This window comes from Artemia sp. Qi Xiang Cuo, chromosome 19, assembly GCF_049724085.1.
Source record: "Artemia sp. Qi Xiang Cuo chromosome 19, ASM4972408v1, whole genome shotgun sequence".
In the NCBI taxonomy this organism is placed as follows: domain Eukaryota; kingdom Metazoa; phylum Arthropoda; class Branchiopoda; order Anostraca; family Artemiidae; genus Artemia; species Artemia sp. Qi Xiang Cuo.
In genome coordinates this window covers 38437600-38460365 of record NC_142812.1, presented here as the reverse complement: position 1 = coordinate 38460365, position 22766 = coordinate 38437600, and the positions used below count along the sequence as shown (strand labels likewise).

Genomic DNA, 22766 nt, shown 5'->3' with positions numbered 1-22766 from the left:
CCTTTTGTTCCTTTGTTGCTTCTCTGAGATTAGCTCAAAATCCAGAGTTGTCAAATACATTATTAACAAGGACCCTAGGAAAACTTGGTTGAATATTAGAAAGGACATGACTGATAAGCTTAGCTGTTTTTGATGTAATTCTTGTAGGGATATTACTATAAAGACGCAACCCATTAGATAAATATCTATTAACAAATTCAATGCTGGCAGAAGACTGATCTGTTAGGTCAACATTAAAATCCTTCATAATGACACATGGTATATTATTTACTGGAAGTTTCATTTCATGCTCTCCAAGTAGATCCAGAAAATCATGGAAAACGCACTGAGGAGGTCTATGTACAGCAGCAATAAAAAATTGCTTGTTCTTTTGCAACTTGTAGAAGAAAAGACTTGCAAGCCATCTTTGTATACATTGTTTAGTCTTTTCCTGCTATTTCAAGCCTAAATATTAGCTGCCAAGCCTCTGTGTTGGTAATGCTCATGACTCCTTGCATGTAACTTAATTGTTTTATTCTGATAATTGTTTCTATGACATCATGCATTAAGTACATGTCAGTTTCCTAGTTGGCTCTTGAATCTCTGAATGATAATGCCTCTGCAACAATACTCTGGAACTAGTTCCAGTTCTTGGAGGTCTTTATCAGAAGAAATATATACATATTCTCCTCAAGCATTGCCAGGGAAAGATCTTGAAAGCATGCTGCCTTGTTGAAGAGTAAGTGGCTGTCTCAAAGAAGTTAGAGCTGTCTTTGTTGTCATACCTCTAGTAGTTCTGCTATAAGTATTTACCATACCAGCATGGTCTCTTTGTAACTGAAGAGAAGGTAGTTAAACTCTTAATAGATGTTGGCCTATTTGACACTGATGTATTTTTAGGAAAAATATAGGTATCTTGCACCTTGTTTAAACTGGAATCATGCAAAATTTTTTGATATATATGACTGGAGCACAAAAGTAAACCTGTCCCCCCTCTGTCACCCCCCTCCCCATTGAATTTTTTTCTGTATCGCGGAATTTGTATATTGCTTCTTGTCAACATCTGTCACAGAAAAATCATTTATGAAATTGAATGTAAAGATCAAAGTTTTTGTTTCTGTTCCTTACTTTATGTTCCTGTTCTGAACAAAAACAAAACTTTTTAAACAAGCATGATGTTGCTTTACATATTACATAGAGCAATTCTGTTCTTAGTTCTTTCAAATGAGGAAAAAGTTCATTAACATGTACTGTAAATAGTGGTGTTATTAGAATTCCATGTTCTTGTGGTTATATTTTACATTTTTTATGTGCATTATTAAAATAAGTAATCTAAAATAAAGAATCTTGAAAAACATCTGATAATACCAAACCAAGGAAAAACTACAGTCCTAGTCTTTTTTATTCTGCAATGTCAAAGTAGATCTGAAGATAACTATTTTATTCAATTTATAAATGTTGTTTTGTTTCAAAGAATATTGGATTGTTATGTTAATTTTACAAATAAAAAGAAAGAAAAGTTATTCTGACATAGATACTAGGAACTTGTCATCAATTTAGTTGCAAAAGATATTGTATTTATGATCCTTTCAAACTAATTTGATGCCCAAGAATCATGGTTTTCTGGTATTTTTGTGTTTTTTTTTTTGTCTAGAGGGTTTTTGGTTTTCCATTCTTAGTTTATTTTTTACATTTCCTTTTTTTGGCACTAGGGACAAATGGTGAATATTGGTCCAAGAATCTGCCATTTTCTCTTCTCAGTTTTATTACAATCCCATAGTTTATTATTACTAAACCTTAGACATTTTTTATTTTTCATGGTTGGCCAATTTGGTCTTGAACATTGCATCCATTACAAACTTGGAATTGTCTGAATTTCAAGATCAATTTTTTCAATTCACTTTTCAGATCTGATACCCTTGCTTTCAAGACTTATCTTGTAATTGCAACAAATTTTTTTTCTCATATTTCCTAAGATGCTCATACTTTTTGACTGAAATATTAGTCAGAGATCAAGTTATGATTGTTAAGTTTTGTTTTTAAGATCTGAAGTTTTGTCCAATTTCAGACTGAACTAAAATACCACAATGATTTAACTAATTTTTGTGTAAATTTAAACAAATAGTGTGAATTGTAAGGCTGTCCAAAGAGCCTTCCAGGAGTCTCAAAGGTAATTGAGAGTCTGAATTGTAAGTTCAAATTATACAAGATTTTGGAGGCCAGAATTGGCCTCTGAAGTTTTTTTCTCTACAGCCCTCTGTCAGTCACACAAATAAATGAAAATGCTTAGTTGAGAATACCAGCATTGAACCTGGTGTAAAAAATGTAGAAAGTCTCCAAATCACTTTGAGGTATCTGGCTTCAAACCAAATTCACTTGCTGCTTTTTAACAGTAAAATCACCAAATTTTAATAAAGTTTAAATTGTTTTGTTCAACACTGCTCAAGGACACCTGCTGTTGTTGTGGAAGAATGTTCATTATGTGGCTGTTCACATTTTCCAGAAATGATGTTATTTACTTGGCTCCAACACGTCACTCTGGAGATTGACCTTCCTATACCCTCTTGTGAGTATAGGCCACCTCAAAAAGTATCCTAAGACCACTGTCCTTCAACATGTGATTGGAAGTTGTGGAAATGGAAGCTTTTGCTAATGGTCTACTCTGCATGGTAAACAAAATGTTCATTTTGTTTATTTGTGTAGTAATTGCATTGGCACCAAGTGTTTTATTTTTCTGGAGGGGATGAAAAGAAATATTAAAGAACTGTGCAAGGACTTTCAAGCTTTTCTTCTGGGGATTCACCCCCAAATAAGATTCGTAAGTGTTACATTTGTTTCTAAATTTTTAAATTAATTGAATTAATTAACCACCCATTGAACAAGGCAGTGTAAAGACTACAAGAAAGAAAAAACGAAGACACGAAAATACAAAACTCTAAAGAACATCATACATGCAACATGTGAAAACCAATGCACAATAAAGTCTCCCAAATATAGATGGCCATAAAAATATGTTAAAAAAAATAATAATGCATGCATAAACAGGAGTCAATCATGCCCATTTTGCTCACGTCTTCTGTTTGTCTGTGAACTTATCAACAGAGATACCAGCAGGATCAGCAACTTCAAATTTCTGAATCATCTGAGGACCCCATTGCTAATTGGGTCCCTTATGGGGGCCCATGCTTACTAGTATGAATTTTTTAATATGTAATTTAAAAATGTATGTGTTCAAATTGCTAACTGCTGATTGGGTAAATGAAGTAAATTTTGACTAAGAAAGTAGATGGGTCAAAGTTTGAAATAGTTGCCAGCTTCCAAAAGTTTGTGATATTCAAGACATGAGAAAAGGCTTTTGTGTTATATAGGCGAGCTGAGAAAAAAAAAAAAAAAAACACTTACTAGCATGGGCGCCCATAAGCTGAATTCCAGAGGGGGGCTTACCTGATCTAAATGGCACTTTTAATGCTACATAATAGAAATCTCAAAACAAAAATGTAAAAACAAGGCAGTATCATTCAGCCAGGAGGGGGCTTGCACCCCCTCCTGCCCTTTTATGGGGTCCATGCCTACAAGTATGAATTTTTTAATATGTAATTTAAAAAAGCATGTGTTCAAATTGTTCATGCTTTAAGCTATGCTTGGAACAAAGTAACAGTGATTTTTCATGTCAGTTTGCAAATAATTAACCAAAACTGTTGAAATCATTTATTATTTAATAGTGTCTTAAAGCAATTCTACCTAAATGAAGACAGTTTTGATCATTAGAGGGAGAGGACTATCATGGGCTTTTACAGAGTATTGGGATCTATGCAAAGAAGCATGTGTTTGGACCCAAATATATAAATCAATGTTGAGTTCAGTCTATTAGCAGATGTTGAGCTAGGTTCTCTTTTGGTGAAGACTTCCAATAATAATTATTAGCAATAATTTCTTGTTGACACACAAAATAAATACTTGTGTCTTATAGCCACCACATTCAAGCTCTCTTGAGAAGTGAAGTTTGGTTAATGCTAATGAAATAAAACAAAATACGATCAAAATAAAATGCTTTATCAACAAAATTATGAAAACTACAACAAAGAAATATGGAAGGGGAGCTTTCCAGATTGCATTATATTAAGTACATAACCTAAACTAACCTAACCAAAATACCAACTAAATATCTAATTAAAATATAGCTACAGTCTAGTTTCACACTGAGCCGAAGCTAATAATGTCTGGTATAAAGACCATGAAAACCGGTTATTATCTCATGTTCGCGATACAAGATCTTGAGTGTGGTGGCTATAAGACGAAAGTACCAGAATAAATGTTTGTTGCTGGATTTTGTTTAGGTTGTGAAAATATGCCTTATCTAATGGCAGTTAAAAAATCGTTGATCAATAAAAACAAGTCTATTAGCATAGCATCTGGACTTCTATAATCATGGAGAATCTTATGTAGGACTTAGTATGCAATAAACAGATTTCATAATGTTGGGAACAACTATTGAGTAGACTTTTTTAGCATGGGTATATGGAGTTATAATTTGAAAACTTGTAAATAATACATTACTGGCGTCATATAATCATGCTCAGCGAAGGAAAATTTATTATCTTATTAGATTTTTAGCATTAAAAAGCTATGAGCAGCATTACCCTAATTGGTGGAGGGCAAGATTGGCCATACCTCTGTCGTAATTGAGGAGCTGACAGGAAACTTTTGAGAAAGACTTTAGAAAAAGCTGGCCTTTCGGTTCTAACCTGTTAACAATTATGGGGATAGAAGAGCCATATTCCTGTCGTAATTTTGAGGAACTGACGGTACACTTTTGAGACAGACTATTTAGGAAAGCCTGGCCTGGAGGTTTTAACCCGTTAATCAATATTGGGGAAAAAACGTATTCAATTTTGATTATTTTGAAAAAAATTCTAGCCCCAAAAATATCTTGTAACATCTTTGATAAATTTTACTGTATTGTCATATGTATTGAGACAATTTCCTCTGAGATATTTCAAAAGGCAATATAAGAATTCTCTTTAATGAAACTGACTTTCATTCCTTCAACTACAGATCACTATTGAATTGAGATTAAAACTTCACCTTGTCATTGCGTTTGATTACTCTTTTTCTCAGTTATCCATTTTCTCTCAAGACACCCATACAGAGGCGTCATCTATTGAAGAGGGGGGGGCTTCTGGTAAAATCGGATAGTTAGTCAGAAACATGAATTGGATTTGGGAGTGAAATGTTGTTTCACTGTAAAAAAAGGATTTGTCCAAAATGAATTGTTTAACTTTGCTCTTCACCACACCCTTAAATATTTTGACTAGTAATGTTTTTTTTTTAAGTTTTAGATTTGTCCTTCTTTAACCTTAAGAAATAATAGAAAAAATAAAACTCTTGATACCAGAATCGCTGTCATATTGAAGGGTTAGGATTAACATCCTTGTTGAAAAATTAACATTATTTAACGACAAACAGTTGGTGAATCATTTTGAATTTCCCTGTTTGATTTGTTTATAAAGCACATATCAGGTACTATTCAAGAAGAAGAGTAACCTGAATGTCAATTTCAATTTTACAGAGACAAATATATATCTTTACTAAAATGTCTTTACTAAAATAACTTGTTGCTTACCTAACATCTTGGCTCCATGATATCAGTAAGACTTCTGAATTTAAGGCGTGATGATTTTATGTGTTCTGGCACAGTGGATTGATGCTCTGCTTGGCAGTACGGGGCTCAGGGTTTGATCCCCGCCGCAGTAAGGGGGGGGGGTGACAAGCTTGCTACTGGTCCCTGTTAAAAGACCCTGCAACTGATACGTCGATTTCACGCCTTATGCGCCAGCAATGGCTCTAGAGGATTTCATATCCTTTTATCCTTTATTATTTTGTGTATGATATGAAGAGAAAACGAGAAGATTGGAAATGGATTCAAAATATGATCTTGTAATTTCCAAATCGTTAATTGTTATGTCTCGGATTACTTTTCTTGGCTAGTAAACTACGGCTTCCTTTCTTTTTTATTCTAAAAATTTGATACAAAATTGTAAATTGTATGGTTTTGCTGAAAATCCCCTGTGATACGTCAATAAAAAAAGATGCATCTAAAGCCAGTACTTTTTTGTGATGTATTTAAATATTATGTTTCTAATCTCAGTCAAATGTTGAAATCATATCTACGTTTACCAGTTGATGCCCCCCCCCCCTATTTTGAAATTTGGTTCAAAGGATCCTCTCCTGAAAAAATAATTGCGGTAGAATATTGGAATTTTTCCATTCGGATCTCCTTCTCGCTTCTGAGAAAAGTTTTGTGATCCTTATTCTAAGGGCCGTACCCGTGTGCACCCTAGATCTATATGGAATAGGCGAAAGAGTTAGTCTTTAACATATTTCAAAAATCAGATATTCTTTTTTATGTAGTTTTCTAAGGATGCAGTTCTATTCACTGGCTGGGGGGGGGGGGGTAAGGTCTCTGCTAAGGATGGTCCTAAGACATTCTTAGGACCTAAGACATTAAATATAATGCTATAGCACCTCTTTAAAAGTATACCGGATGATTTTATGAACTACGTTTCCCAAATGAAACTATTTTATTTGGGTAGATACCATAATTTATTGGGTAGATACCATAATTTATTGTAGGCTTAGACTCTTTCTTTTTTAAGCTATGAAAACTTGCTGTTGGATAATAGCTTAGAAGCCTTGTCTTCGCTGCTGTCTAAAATTATGAAAATTCAATATGTTATTTAGTTTTGCGCATGACAAAATGAAGATATACTCACGGTTCTGGGGGCCTAATTTTTAGTGCGGGAAGGGGTGTCGATAATAAGATACGATAGTTATGTTTTTAGCACTAAATTTGTGTATTTGTACATCGTAGCGTGCTTTTCATAATTTTTACTGGCGATGTTCAGACAATTCAGAAAATGGATTTTAACAAAACGTTGTATTTTGTCCGAGTTAAAAACTGACAGAGTAGAATAAAGACATCGATCAGATTTTTTAATTTCATTTTGATGTGTTGAGTTTATTTCTATTTTTGTAACTAGACAAACTGCTTTGAGGAAGTCGCTGTGGTTTACAAGCCTATAGATCCGTGACTCCCAACGTGGGGCGCAGGCCCCACCGGTGGGGAATGACAATATTTTGGTAGGTCACGGGCAGGACGTGGACCCTTCGGCTGACTATACTTTACAGCCTTAATTTTGGAAATAACATTTTTGTTGTGATGACGACACATTCATAGGCATTTAAAGAGCAAAAAAGATACATGATAGTATTGCGACGTCATACGCTATGTAAAAGGTGTTGTATTCCGACAATATTTTTCTTTTGAACAAAATATGCCTAGAGGATGACCCGAAAAAAGAGACCAAGTTAATGGCCTTTTAAGCTTTCTGCAGGTGACAATACACGTAAAATTTTGAATAAAAAAATTTAAATATCACGAGGGGGGCATAATGATTATAGAAATACCTTGGTGGGGCATGGCCCAAAACCGGTTTGGGAACCACTGCTGTAGATTTTGGGGTAATATAGTCGTCAAGGTGCTTAGAACACGGGTTTTTCTTTTGTGAAATGATATTTGGCTATATGAAGTTTTCGGAGCCGTTTTGGTGCATATTTATGTGCTTCAATATTGAGAATGCTATCATGGCGAATTTTGAATGACTCCATTCAGATTGGCTCCTGAAAAAAATAATTTGTAAAGGTCTAGATTAGGGGCTATTGAGAAGGAAACTTGTTAAGAAAAACGTTGTTACTATATAATATGCAGAATAATTGTAGTTAATACATTTTGACTGCAAATCCACTATACCCCCCCCCCCCTATATATTTCCTGTCTATTCCGCCGCCCGTCACTCTTGTTTTTCTGGTTTTTGATTAGTCATAGTTGATTCAATTTACGGGTATACGGGTTGAAACAAAAGAGACGTATTGTCAAAATACATGGGACATGAATAATTTCGGTAACATTTTGGCACATTAGAGAGGGTGCTAATTTATAATGGAGCTACAGTTAAAATGTGTTAACTACAATTATTCTTGATAATATGAAGTAAGAATTGTTTTCCTAACATGTTTCCTTATTGATCGTCCCTAATCTATACCTTTACCAAATAATTTCCCATTTTTAGGTAGCGATTTTTTTTTGCATGAAACTAATCATTATTTATAGTGGATTTCCTTGGGGCAATATGAAGCAAAGTATTCGAGTGTTTAGACAATAAAGCTGGAGAAAAATGTAAAAAAACAGACATGGCTAGATTGGCTTTTGCAAAAGGCTCATTTAGGTTTTTTGGATTATGATGGCTTATTTTACGTTTTCTTCGTGTTTTATTTTTTAAATTTGATTGTTTTGGTCTTTTTTAGCATTAACACATTTTTAAGATTAGCTGTAAGAAGATTAACAAAACTAACCTGTTGTCACAGTTCAAGTTCAACGCAAGAATTTGCGAAATTCCTGTCCGTGTAAATTACATAGGCCTACCTTTTAATGATTTGTGAATCCACATTTTAAAATAACGTCTTGACAGCTTTTATTTTTCAGATTATGCCAGTTTCTTAGAATTTTGTGTATTGATGTTAGTACATCACACTCAACCAATATGGGTTTATGACATTGGAATGCTCAATAGGCTTAATTGTATGCGTGGCTGCGTGTGATATATTTGGTAAGTTCCTTTAACTTCTATTTTTGAAGTTTTCATGTCTGTAAGATGACAAAACCGAGCTTCCTACCTTTTGTGGGATAAATTTGACGGCTGCCATTTTCAATCCTTTAGCTTCTTTTTTTGGGGGGGGAGGGGGTGGTTAAATTTTACGCACAGATTAATAAAAAATATATTACTTGTCCCGAGTTGTATTCTAATTGCAGATTAAATGCCTACGTAAATACCAGATAATATAGAAGAAGTATTGAAATGCCCGAGCATGTTAATAGCCACCACACATTTAATAAACACAATGAAATCAAGATTGTAGGCAACGAGTTAAGATTATCAGACTAACGAACTAGTTTTGCTCCGTATAAGCAATAGCGGGTCTTACAAAAGCGAAAAATCCTATAAGTGAGGGTGGGCTTAACTTTTTTCTGGTATAAAATTTGCTTTTATTTGGAATTTGAAACAAGTTGGAGACGTTACATTAAGTTCCAAAATGTCTGTTTATATACAGCTCTTAAGATGTTTAGTACCAAAGTGTTAAGATTTAATAGGAAAGTAATATTTTTCACTGAATTGTTCAATTGATAGTCTGTTTCGCTCACCGGAATTACTACTGACTAATTTCGAAAACCGTGTACATATGTTTACCAGTGACTAAATTGTCGTCATTCTTCCGTCATTCTTTTGAATTTCTGCCCCAATAAAATACTTGTAATTAATTTGGCAGTACAAGAGAGGAGCCTGGGATGGCTTAAGAACCTCACTTGCTTCTCATCAATGGTTACGTTTCCTCCTTGAAGGCTCTCAGAAAGCTGCAGAAAAGCACCGGCAGGCCATAGTCAACTCTATCACAAATTATATTCCGTCGAAGCAGATCCAGGTGTCCAGCAAGGACAGATCACGGTTCAATGCCCACTGCAAAAAGGCTATCCGAACAAAATAAAAGTACAAAGGTGATAGGTACTCTCAAAGCGCGAAAAGGACAGACTTGATATCAACAAAGCACGTAAAGATGGAGTTTACGCGACTCGGCAATCCCAGGCTCAGTACGCGGAGGAATTTGCTACCTAGCTTCAATATGGTTCAGCTAAGAGCTGGTGGAGGATCGTCTTAGAGGCTTTACCATCGCCTAATAGAAATTCAATTCCTCCCCTAAAAATCAACGACGGCACTATTGTGCTAGATTCGCAGACAAAGACCGAAGCTCCTACCAAGGTGTTTGCCGAATTCCCGAATCCGCACGATGGCGGTAAAGAAGTTCCCGATTTGCCTGATCGAACTGATATTAGCGGCGTTCGTTTTCGTCGTTCTATGTAAATCCAATCCACGGTTTTACAATTAAGCCGTTCGTTTTCGCCGTTCTTTGAAATGTTTAACTTACCAGTCGTTCTTCTTTCTTAGTGGGCCATTTTTAGAACACCAACCTGAGCCTAATGCTCTGTTTAAGAGCTTTAGTTTGACCTTTGAGCATCAAGTTCTAAAATAAAAAACCATGACAGAAAACAAGTTTATTAGGTTTATTTAATCTCGTAGAGTTTGTTGATGAGATCTTTCATCTAAAATATGGTAGTGGTTTATTTTTTATTTATGTGGCACAGTTTTTAAATTTTCAGCAAGTTCTGAAGGCATTTTTGGCATAAATTTCTTTACTAGCATTTAAAAAATTACTTAGAGGTCATTTGGAAATATCTTGGGAGGAATTCCTAGATATCTTAGATTACAACTAATACTAAGAGATTTCAGCTAACCCCTGGCTTCAATATCCTTAGTAATATGTTCAATTGTTCAAACGTCTTAAGCTTAAAATTTTTTTTCCTATCTCTAAGTCACCATTAGCAAGTGCCAAACATATCTATGAGCTTCCTGATATAAAAACATCTTCTGCCAAAACCTCCAGTAGGAGCTCATTGTCAGAGCACTTTCCTCTAGTAACTCTATTGCTTGTTTTGCTACATTCAAAAGTATATTTTCCATTTTTGTTGTGCTGGTTGATTGAAATCTTATCTGGCTAAGGAAAGCTCTTATAAGCCGTTTTTTCAGTTAAAACGACATTATTAGACCGGCAAAATAAAACGCAATTTAAGAGTAAAACCGAGAACATCTTCTAAGGACTAAGAACGACAAACGGCGAAAACAAGCGCAGCTATTGTCCTTGATCGTGTGAGCTATTCCGCTCCTAGTCCTTTGTTTTCTGCAGTTGCTTGACGTGACCAAATACACGGGTTCTAACATCATACCTAATGTTGTCTTGGAGTCCCGTAGTGCCGAATTAGCCGGACTTTTGTGATTACTTTTCCGGCAGTGTTTTTGCTCTGGAACTTTTCGTACCCATGAATATCCGCCTATGTCATTCCTATACCTAAACTAGATGGGGATCCAATGAGCGTGGACCCATATAAGCCTATTAGCCTCCTCTCCTACATTGGGAAAGTTTACAAAAGCGTTTCCAATCGTGCATTTTATCGGTAGATGGAATCAAATGACCTTACAGGCGACCGCCCACCTGGATTCCACTGGAAACGTTCAATGCTTGACTGCCTTGTGGCCCATGGCCCGTAAAGGCTTGTATTATTAATAAATATTATGTCATGCCATCACTAAAGCTTTCGATAGGATGGCCTCTAGCGCCACTAAAGAAACTACGTGTATCGTTTCCGCGGATGTGGAAATTTTACATGGAGGGGGGGGATTTTCTGAAATTCATTTACGGATTTTTTTTATTTGTCTTACTTTCTCTTTGGCTGCTCAGTTATATGTATGGTGGGAATTTTCTGAGAGAGGAATTTTCCACGGGGAGGGGGGGGGGAACTTTTAACGGAGGGGGCTGTGTAATTTTCAGCATGATCTGAGAAAGATCAGAAATTAAATTTAAAAAAGGAAGTTTTTTTTACATAGAAGTAAGGAGCAATATTAAAACTGAAAACGGACATATTTTTTTCCCCTCTTCAACTCCTCGCTCGTTACGCAGGTTTTTTTTTAGTGCTTTAAAAAAGCTTATTATCCGATTCAACAGCCCTTGTACTTGAGCAATCGTTATTAAAGAATTGGGACAAAAAAGTCAAACTTAAGCGTAAAAATCGAGAGGTGGAGGAGGGGGTCGTCCCCCTCATATACGAAATAATTTCTCTTCGTTGCACCTTATTATCTTTTGAAAAATTTAGTATTTTTTAATTAAATGTAGCTATGCATTCATTTTTTGTGTTATAAACTACCTTATTTTGTTCACGTAAAGAACGTCATCATATGTCGGTCAATTGGGGGGACGGTCTTTGGGTCGTCTTTTTCCAAAAATTGACATTTTTACTATCAATCTTCTTATTCTTTATGTGTCCATGTAATTTGCCTGTTTTTTGGCACTTTCTTTGAAGTTATTTCTCCCCCTCGCAGTAAAGATCCTCCTTACTCGCCTGATGGTGGTTATAAGATTTACTTACTCATCAAATTGTTGCCATTTTCTATCAGTCCGTCCCATTATTATGGCCAAATTATCATCCAAATTATATTTTAAATCCCATGTTTCGTGTGTAATTTGCTGTGCAGGATTTGCTGCAAATTTTTGTGCAAAATATCACCTAATACTTAGAAATCACAATATCAGGTGCAGACGCAATAGATTGGGGGATGGGCTTTAGCCTCTCCTAAGATCAACTTTATTTGATTAAATGCACGTACAATAATAAACTATATTATTCCTCCAATTGCTCATTGACTTTTAAAGAAGGGGGAGACGCACGAGTCACTCACTCAGACAAAAAAGTCACTTATAGAACGAAAAAAAAAAAAAAAAAACAGGAAAGATATTCTCTTCCCTGATATCTTCACATTAATTCTGCTCGTGAATGATATTTATCTCTACACTGAAGATTTGTCGAGGGATTTGAAACCCATTCGAAAAAGCAAAAGAATTAAAACCGGGCGAATTTTTGCATGCGAATAAAGTTGATTTTCTCAACATTCATCGCAACCGGCTTGCAAAATGTATAATTTTTGTCGCTTTTACGAATTTGCCACACTGAAACTGAAACAAACTAGATGTAAAATTTTCGCATGATTCACTTACGAATTTGATACTACGAATTTTTATCAATTCATCAAAGTAAATATAAACATCTCTTTTACAAACTATGGGTCGCCAATAATAGCAAAAAAAAAACTGAAACGGGCTTCCTCAGTTTTTCACTCTCTCAAAAGATTTTTGTTGCGTAACATAAAGTCTTTTGAATTGCCGCGCCCCAGCTGGGTATTTGTTTGCAAAACATGAAAGGGTTTTTCTGGATTAATTGAAAGGACTACTTTTGCTGCTATTTTAAAATGACTCATGAAATTTTGAAAACTTGTTATTGTTATCAGTTAGGAAAAAACATGCGCAGACGATTCTTTGCACTTCTTTTTTTGTTTTCCGGCGCTAGGTATAGAGACTTGAGGTCAAAGGTTTTATATGTAAATAGAAGTACATTAATCAAACCATGGATGTTTATGATGTATTACATATATCCGTTTTGGGCGCCTAATAAACGATTACAAGTCCAATCGAGGCTAGCACTGTTAAATCAATCTCTAAGATTATCTACAGTATAATCTTTTTTTCTAAATTGGGAGTAGCCAGGATATATTAGTCTGTAGCCCCTACCCAATTTCTTCAGAATTCCATTTTTTGGCAAGAGCTCTCGACGCTTTTTCATCCTTACCACTAGCAACGGTTTACTAAGGTGTTTGAATCAGTTGACACAAGAGCAAATTGAATCAGTTGATAGGAGCAGTTGGATCAGTCGACCTTGATTCTATCATTTTTTGCATCTTAGCATTTTTCCACATTATCTATTCAGGCAAGAGCTCTCGACGCTTTTTCATCCTTACCACTAGCAACAGTTTACTAAGGTGTTTGAATCAGTTGACACAAGAGCAAATTGAATCAGTTGATAGGAGCAGTTGGATCAGTCGACCTTGATTCTATAATTTTTTGCATCTTAGCATTTTTCCACATTATCTATTCAGGCAAGAGCTCTCGACGCTTTTTCATCCTTACCACTAGCAACAGTTTACTAAGGTGTTTGAATCAGTTGACACAAGAGCAAATTGAATCAGTTGATAGGAGCAGTTGGATCAGTCGACCTTGATTCTATAATTTTTTGCATCTTAGCATTTTTCCACATTATCTATTCAGACAAGAGCTCTCGACGCTTTTTCATCCTTACCACTAGCAACAGTTTACTAAGGTGTTTGAATCAGTTGACACAAGAGCAAATTGAATCAGTTGATAGGAGCAGTTGGATCAGTCGACCTTGATTCTATCATTTTTTGCATCTTAGCATTTTTCCACATTATCTATTCAGGCAAGAGCTCTAGACGCTTTTTAATCCTTACCACTAGCAACAGTTTACTAAGGTGTTTGAATCAGTTGACACAAGAGCAAATTGAATCAGTTGATAGGAGCAGTTGGATCAGTCGACCTTGATTCTATCATTTTTTGCATCTTAGCATTTTTCCACATTATCTATTCAGGCAAGAGCTTGACGCTTTTTAATCCTTACCTCTAGCAACGGTTTACTAAGGTGTTTGAATCAGTTGACACAAGAGCAAATTGAATCAGTTGATAGAAGCAGTTGGATCAGTCGACCTTGATTCTATCATTTTTTGCATTTTAGCATTTTTCCACATTATCTATTCAGGTAATAGGTCTGGGGCTCTGCATCGGAAGAAATGATTCCGTCACTAAAGAGATTTGCGATTAATGATTGCAAGAGTCGTTTTCCTGAGTTATTAAATCGCTTATGCAAGTCCTTCAGTGTCTGTATCTGGCTACTGCTCCTGGATTTGACAGAGGAACTATGCCTACTTTCTACTCAATGCGAAACTTGTAACAGGTGGGAATGAACAGTTAAATATTTTTTTTTTGCTCAGGCTTAACGTAAACGTTAGGTTAATTATTCTGATTAGAACCCGGTTCTAGAAAATAGCCAGTAGTAGATCTGTAGAGTGAAAGAGACTAATAAAGAAATATTTCGGCGAAAATATATTTTTTTTCTGAAAATCCTAAGACTTTGGAACTATCTTGGGCTATAACTTAAGTCTAGGACTTAAAATAAAGACCTGTCGAAATTTTGTGGGGCCCTCCGATCTGTTTCTAGATCCAAGTAAAAGCACATTTTATAGGAACAAAAAATTAGGTCCGCCTTTGCTTATACGATTTAAAAAAGAGGAAAACCAATCGTCTACAACAGAATTCTTGTAACCACGGCCCATAGTAACCAAAATTTGAAAAATATGTATAAAAAAGGCTAGTGAGAAAAATTGTCATTTGCAGCTGATTCAGGAATCGTAACTATTATATTGACTAGTCTTAAAAGTAAAAGTAAAATTTTGAAACAAGTAGTAAATGTCGCCTGTTGAATGCAATGCCCACTATTGCCCACTAATCTTTACTAATAACTTTAGCTATTCTTTAACTAAAGTTAAAGAATAACTTTAGTTAAAGTATTCTATCTAAAGTTTAGAATAACTTTAACTTTAGTTATTCTTTAACTTTAGTTATACTTTAGTTAATCTTTACTAATAACTTTAGTTACATTTTAGACGTATACTGCAAACACTGTTTTGTTAATAAATCACTTCCGAAATATCTTGTTGTCGAGGGTGAAGTAAAGGAAAGACAAATCCCAAGAAGAACATTTCGCGTTACTTATTAGGAATCCAGAACACACGCGAGAAGTGAAGTTTCGTTAATGCTAATGAAATAATACAAAATAGGATGAAAACATAATAGTTTATGAACAAATTTGGGCTATATATTTGCATATTAGTGGGAGTTGGGGTAAAGCATAGCATATACTAAAAACGAACCTAACCTTTTAATTCAACCTAGGTACCTTTTAAGTCCCCCTAAACCCCAAAAAATTTAAGTTTAAATATAGTTCCCGGAGTGAGAAACCTTTGTTTATACCTCACAAGGCAGCGTAAGCCTATTTTTTATTAAACGTCTCGGTCTTTCTCGATGCAGTCTTTTTCGCGTGTGTTCTAGATTCTAAATAAGTACCCATTTCGCAGTTCTCGTTAGCAGAGGGGGCACTTGCCCCGGGTGCGAAATTTTAAGGGTGCAAAATTTTAAATAAATAAGTTAACGGTAATAATCATTTTGTAATTGATACTGATAAATACAAAATACTGATTATTAAATAATTAGATAATAATAATGAAAATAATAAAAATATTGTTAATAAATGAAAATTTTGGGTACTTGTATAGAGTCCGATAAACACGCGAGAATTGTATTGAAGATCAGATAGGCATTTTACCGGACAATGCCTAGACGCTGTATGAACAAAGGGTTTCTCACTCGGGAACTATATTTAAACTTGAGTTTTTTGGGGGGTTTAGGGGGAATAAAAGGTACCTAGGTTGGGTTAGGCTAGGTTACGTATTGAATATATGCTATTTAAGAAGATGATATGTAGATAAGATAGGATTTATTCTTCATTAAATACACATACAATATGACATGCTACTATTCCCCCAAAGGCTAATTGGTCTAATTTTTTACCCCCCCCCCTTAGGGTGCAAATATATGGCCCAAATTTGTTTTTACTGTTATATTTTCATCCTATTTGGTTTTATTTTATTAGCATTAACGAAACTTCACTTCTCGCGTGTTTATATGATTCTAGACAAGTACCAAATTTTGTTAAATTTGGCCAGAAAATTTTTTGGGAGACAGAGGGGGGGGGGGGCAAACAAAAATTTTGCCCCTGGCACAAGGAAGGCCAGAACCGCCACTGCTCGTTTGATATATTCACAATCGCAGTGACATAAAAGGCTCCCGGCTGCTTGCATAAGGGCGACTTGGTAGCGAAAATCAGCCCAATTTCATTGATAGTGCAGTAAAATTTTGTCGCAAAATTTAAAATAAAAAATCTAACGGTTATAAACATTTTGTAATATTTGAAATTTTATTTTTCATTAAAATAAAGTAGAGGGCGCAGTTAATAAATGAAAACAATTAATAAATTATCAATTAATTAATAAAATAAAAATAAATTGAAAAATATTAAATAATGATTTTTAAATAGTTAGATAATAAGAATTGAAATAATAAAAATATTACTAATAAATGAAAATCTTGTTAAATTTGGCCTGAAAATTTTGTGGGTCACAGGGGGGGGGTGCTAATCAATATTTTGCCCCTGGCATAAGGGAGGCCAGAACCGCCACTGCTCTTTTGATATATTCACAATCGCAGTGAAATAAATGGCTTTCGGCTACTTGCATAAGGGCAACTTGGTAGAGAAAGTCAGTCCAATTTCATTGACAGTGAAGTACGGAAAACCCCAGACTGCATTCCAGGAAAAACTGCGTTCCAGGAGATTTGAATTCACTGCCATGCCTATTAATTGGAGACAGCATTTGAAGTTTGTGGGTAAAGCCAGCCTCCTTTTCCATTCCTCAAGAATTGTGGTGTTTTATTGCGAATAGTAATAGACACTACCATCTAACTGTATGTCCTCATAGCCTCTGGGAAAACTATTCGTCTCCTAGGGAAATCCTCCCTAACGAAATGGGTATGCTAGTACAGATCTGGGAACACAGTACTGAACAAACACGATGGCATTCTGATAGTTTTATCAATTACTGAGATGTCCATTGACGATGAATTGGCGATTCTGGCTCATGGGCTTACGTACGATCAATGTTTTAACTTTTGATGTGTATTCTTACAGAAAAAAATTTTGTGCAACGAACTGTGCAAGCGCTAGACCTGGTTTCGTCAACGGATACAGATCTTGTTGTTGCTATGCGGTACAAAACTGTAGATATTCGAAACGAAATCTTGCTACAATTTCGAAAAAAAAATGTATTGAACGCCCCCGCTCAGTCAATCCTCGTTCAACTCAACCCTCATGCTGCTTAACCCTTGTTCAACTCAACGCATGTGCAATTCAACCTTGTTTGACAGAAAATATGGAAAAAAGGGGTGTATTATTTTGATAGGGCAGTGAAAAAAAAACAATCTTTTTATAAATTTAAGGTCTAAGTTTTTTGGCTTTGCTCCCAGAAGCCTTTATCAATGGAAGAAAACTATATAAAACAGAGCATATAAAGAAAAGGGAAAAAGAAAATAACTCACATCTTAATAATGTCCATTTTTTTGTTCGGGGTGTTTGCTTTGTTTTTTCCTTTTCTTTATATGTTCTGTTTAATTTAGTTTAGTTCTTTTCCGCTGACAAAGGCTAAGAGACTTGAAGTCGAAATATTCGGACCTTTATTATTATTATTAAAAGTTTTTTTTTCTACTGTCTTAACTGAAATACCCTAAAACCCAAATAACAAGAAAGGCAGGAAGAGTCAGAATGAATCTTATATTTTATTCACAATCTTCATTCTCAAATCTTGCTCCACCTATGATTAATTTCACTTCACGTGACAAATTGGTTCCTTCTCTAAAAAGAGAAGCTTATTCCACAACACCACCAAAGGGGTTGGACATTATATATCGTTTTAAATTCGGATACAGGAAATGCAAAACATACAGCCATATTAAAACCAGTTGGTCAATATTTTTTTACCAATTGGTCAATAGCCGGCCGTGGTGTTTGTTCTGGTAATACTTTACTTGCAATAAGAAAATTGGTCATATTTTTTGACCAATTGGTCAATAGCCGGCCGTGGTGTTTGTTTTGGTAATACTTAATTTACAATAAGAAATTGGTCAATATTTTCTGCAATATAATTTTTGTTTGTTTGAGTAGGTGAATGTAATGGCTGATGAAGTGTACGAAGAGAAGAAATATAACAAGATTAAAATGGATGATAAGCGGACAAGAGTAGATGACCCTGAAAGCTCCGATAGGTAAGTTGCGTATATCCATTGTTTGTCACAAACTTTGTACCCAGAACTGATCTTGACATATACCGAATACCTGGGAAAAAAAGAAAAAACGCGGAAAAGTCTATTTTAGGCTACTATTTTACCAATAAGGTGGGATGCCGGGGTCGAGAAGGTTCGCATGCTAACTAACGCATGATTATCTTCCAAATATAAGAATAAAATTATTTTCCAAAGTACAAATCGTCTTTTCCGAAACAAAAGAACTTGTGTCACGTATCCATAATTTTAAAGGTTTTTCAAAATTAGATTTTTAATACTCTCGTGAGCTTCTCCCTGGTTTGGGAAGCTCACTTTCCCGTAAAAAAACCTCAAAGTGCGCTGAGACAAATTTAAGCAAAGGGGTATGACTCCTTTAAGATTAGAAAACAGACCTAAAGGGTCTTTTGTTTCCATTGTTTTTTAACATAGTTTCTTTATCGTGTTCTTTCAAATTGCCATAATTTTTGTAATCCTCGCAGAAACCCGTGGATATATACAAAAACCGTCTAGGAAGGCCCTCTTCCATCTCCTTTAATGTGGGGAACCCATTTTGCATTGTTTATCCTTTGAACCCACACAAGGGGGGGGGACTTTGGGAAAGGTCTTCCCTCCCGAGATTACAATACTTTTTGTGAATATGTTGTGATTATGAGGATGTTTTCAGATATTTTTTTTTGGTTTATCTGCTCCTTCCCCAGCCAATTCCTGCTTACGGGAGGGACTGATCCCCCCCCCCCGAATAAAAAGTTTGGATATTACTAAAGGATAAAACAAGAAAGCTAATAAACCCCGGGATTCAGGATCTGTATCTAAAATATCAGGCTAGATTTCGTGATTGCCAGCAATATCAGGATCAAAATAGCTACGTTTGGTTTATTTGTGTCTTTTGAAAAGCCATTATCGGCGGTTCATTGCAAGGTTTAATGAAATTGTTTATTTAATTCTGTAAGACTGAAGAAAAAATCGCGTTCTTACGTACTGTTTGTATATTTTTTTATGAGTGGTTCCATCTGAGGGTTTGGGGATGATCAAATGGCTTGAGTTTGTGTTTTAAGTGGGATTTGGGAACGGGATAACAACCATCTCCCTCCTTTCCTTTTTAGTCTCTTTTAAGCCCAATTCCACCTACAAACGGGACTAGGGACAAATTTAGTTTTAGGGGGATAGTCTTGAATCAAATTGGCCCGATAGGTCATAGCATCATAAAACAGGCACTTGTGTGACTCATAGTCAAACGTCGAATAACCTTTTAGAAATTGACCTTATTAAGTTCAATTTCTAGTGAATTTAGAATACAGTGGTGGCAGGCACATGTACTGGAACCTATTTTGGAGGTATGGCTAATTTAAGTCCTAACTTTGTCAACTTGGAAAAATACGTGCTTGATTGAAAAAATTAAAGAGAAGTGTTCAGACTATAAAATACTGACTCAGGGGACTGGGCTCACCCCCTCTTCTGTTCAAATGCCAGGGTGGAACCTTGATAGCTCGTGTTTTCTTTTAACTAATTTTTTTTAATCCCATGCATATTTCAATATGCCTGTGATAGAAGTTGATCTATAACTCACATGTAAGAAAATCGCTTAATCGAATTTTGCAAATTTCCGACCAGTATAAAGAATTCTTGTCTTTAGTTGGACAAAAAATCGACACAAGAATGGGAAATGGAAACCAAACAAAAAGGCAGGGCTGGACAAAAACAAAAAACTTCTTCCATGTTACTTAAAAGTTGGAAGCGTAATGGCCATTTGGACACACGGGTCTCACTGTAGAGTGAGTATCAGTGAGTTTACATTAGAAGGGAGGGGAACTAACAGAAAAATTGACTTAGCTGTATTCTTAATGTCTGGGTGTGTATTTCGCATTCCACACTTTGTACAGCTTTGATAGCGACGATTTTATATAGCAGCATTTGTAAAATTCATGCAGTGTTATGTTGCAAGACATAGATAATGCAGTAGGGTGGAAAAAACTGAAAATCTGTTTTAGATTTTTTGACCGTTAGTTATTGATGCTAGGAGTCTTGCCATGCTTGGAGTCAACCCCAACAAGTCCAATATTTCTTTGATTATAACAAAACAAAAGTATATCAGATTAAAAAATTAGAATTGATAAACCTTTTGTGCATTCATTACTTAGTTTCGTTGTTTCTTAAATGCTTCATAGCTTGGCTTAGTCAATTTACTTTAGTCTTGAGCTGTGAAAGTCCCACAGTGTAGCATCAGACCCGTGGGTGTCAGTAGTGTTAATTTATGACGATGTAGGAGGGAGGAGCAAATGTCTTTTTAAAAACTAGGTGTATAATTTTTTTTTCAGTTTTCTCAACGAAAATACCAAAAAAGACATTTTCCATGAAAATACCAAAAAACGTTTTGGTAAAAAAAAAGTGCAAAAACTTCGGTATGGAGTCGGTGTTGAATATTTTATATGGTGACATTCAAATATTTGGCAAAAAGTGAAATATTTTTGTAAATGGAAAAATGGTTCTCTGCAATATTGCCCCTCTCCCCAACCCAAAGAAAAATTGAAAGAGAATACAACTAAATAATAAGCAACAGTTTTCAACAAGAGTCATAAATTCTTGTATATATCATAGAAATGGACTTATCAAAGGAATCATAAATAAATTTATTTGGAGTCTAAGTTAGCTGTAATTACTCATTATCACTTTCATTATTTGTGCTAAATGAATGATGCGAAATTGAAATACTAACTTTTTTCTATAATAACAAGTTGAAAAGCTAATAAGACGGTTAAATAAGCTTGAAGGATTCAAGTTTGGTTGACTATTTCCCTTTTTAATTACCCGTTTATTTTGCGCATTTGCTTGCCTAAAAAAACCAGCAAGCATCTAAACACTTCTAGGATCAAAACATTTGCATTAATTTAAAGCTAATTTGTGCTCATGCGCGGGGGGAACTCCCTGAAAACTAGTAAAGACTATATTCTTCATCCGTTTATTATAAATGTAAGTGTTGGACCTGTTAGTCAATATTTGAATCTTTTAGAAGGTGATCTGGCGCTTTTTGTTAGGTTTTACCATTAAAGTACTTGATTGGCCTTTTAACTTTATATATTGACAAGTATATTCCCTAGAGATAAGGGCTAATACTATAAAGGAAAGAAAAGTTTAACAATCAAACGCTGGTTCTTTTTTGTTTGTTTGTTTGTTTGTTTTTTCTTTTTTTTGCTGAATTTGACAAGTGTGTACTAAAATGTACTTTAGAACTTTTTTAATCCACATAAGGAAACACCAGGACAATACGATTTTTATTTTATTTTTAAATTTGTTCTGTTCTTTGGTTTATGGGTTTGGTAAAATAGGCCTCTCTGTGATTTACGTTTTTTTTAAATTTTTCGGGAACGGGAGAAAATTTGTGGAGACAGATTTTTAAAATGCCTTAAATTATTGCTCTAAAACAAAAACATGAGTTCGATTGTGTTCAATCCTCTGTTGCAGCGATAGCTGCAACCCGGTAAATGGTACTAGGCGTTTCCTCGCGCGAGAACCCCACCCCCTATATTCCCACTGGATAATTTCGGATGTTCATTAGAGGGAAATCGAAAGCTCTACTTGCCTATTTAAGTCAGATGCAATGCTATGGCGTTGCCTAACAGCCATAAGGCTTCAATGTATATTTTTTTTCAGGGTCATTTCCCATGGAAGGGAGTGGTCATATAAACTTTTGAGGGCGTTCGTTTGATTGCGAATTAAAATTTTGTGTGCCCTTTATTAGAGTCAAAGGTGATTGGAGGGCAACCGGCCCCCCACCCACATTATTTTTCCCCAAACACATCAAACGCATCTGATCAAAATTTTGAGATCGGCATTTTGTTCAAAATAGTCCAAAGGTCAAATAACCATGCCTCCGGGGTTGACTACTCTCCTTCCATCCCCAGGGGCAGGGCCATAAGTTATGCAAGCTGTCCATTGTTAAGATATAAGGTTTTTATGGTAAGGTCGTAAAAACTTTGAAGGGAGTTCATTCAATTGGAAATCAGATGTTCCAATGCCCTTTTTAAGATTCAAAAGTGATTGGAAGGAACCCTTTCCAATGCCTTTTTTTCGTCCCAAATGCATCCGAACGAAATTTTAAGATAGCCATTTTATTCAAAATAGTCCTAAGGTCAAATAACCATTGCTCCAAGATTGACACCCCCTCCTGCAGCCCCCGGTGCAAGGGCTGTAAGTTATACAAGCTACTCATTGATAAAATCGAGGGTTTTTTATTAAGAAAAGAGGGCATGTTTGATCCTGGATCTCCAAAAAAG

General features: G+C 35.3%; 1 protein-coding gene across 1 annotated transcript in view; it reads left to right on the top strand.

The window, feature by feature from the left end:
- Window positions 1–22766, top strand: part of jing (AE binding protein 2 jing) — a 139479-nt gene that overhangs the window by 4591 nt on the left and 112122 nt on the right. Inside the window, exons 2-3 of the mRNA XM_089104888.1 lie at window positions 8522–8645; window positions 18377–18477. Coding sequence (XP_088961014.1) covers window positions 18386–18477 — 92 coding nt within the window. The 5' untranslated portion in view covers window positions 8522–8645; window positions 18377–18385. The remainder of the gene's footprint in view (window positions 1–8521; window positions 8646–18376; window positions 18478–22766) is intronic.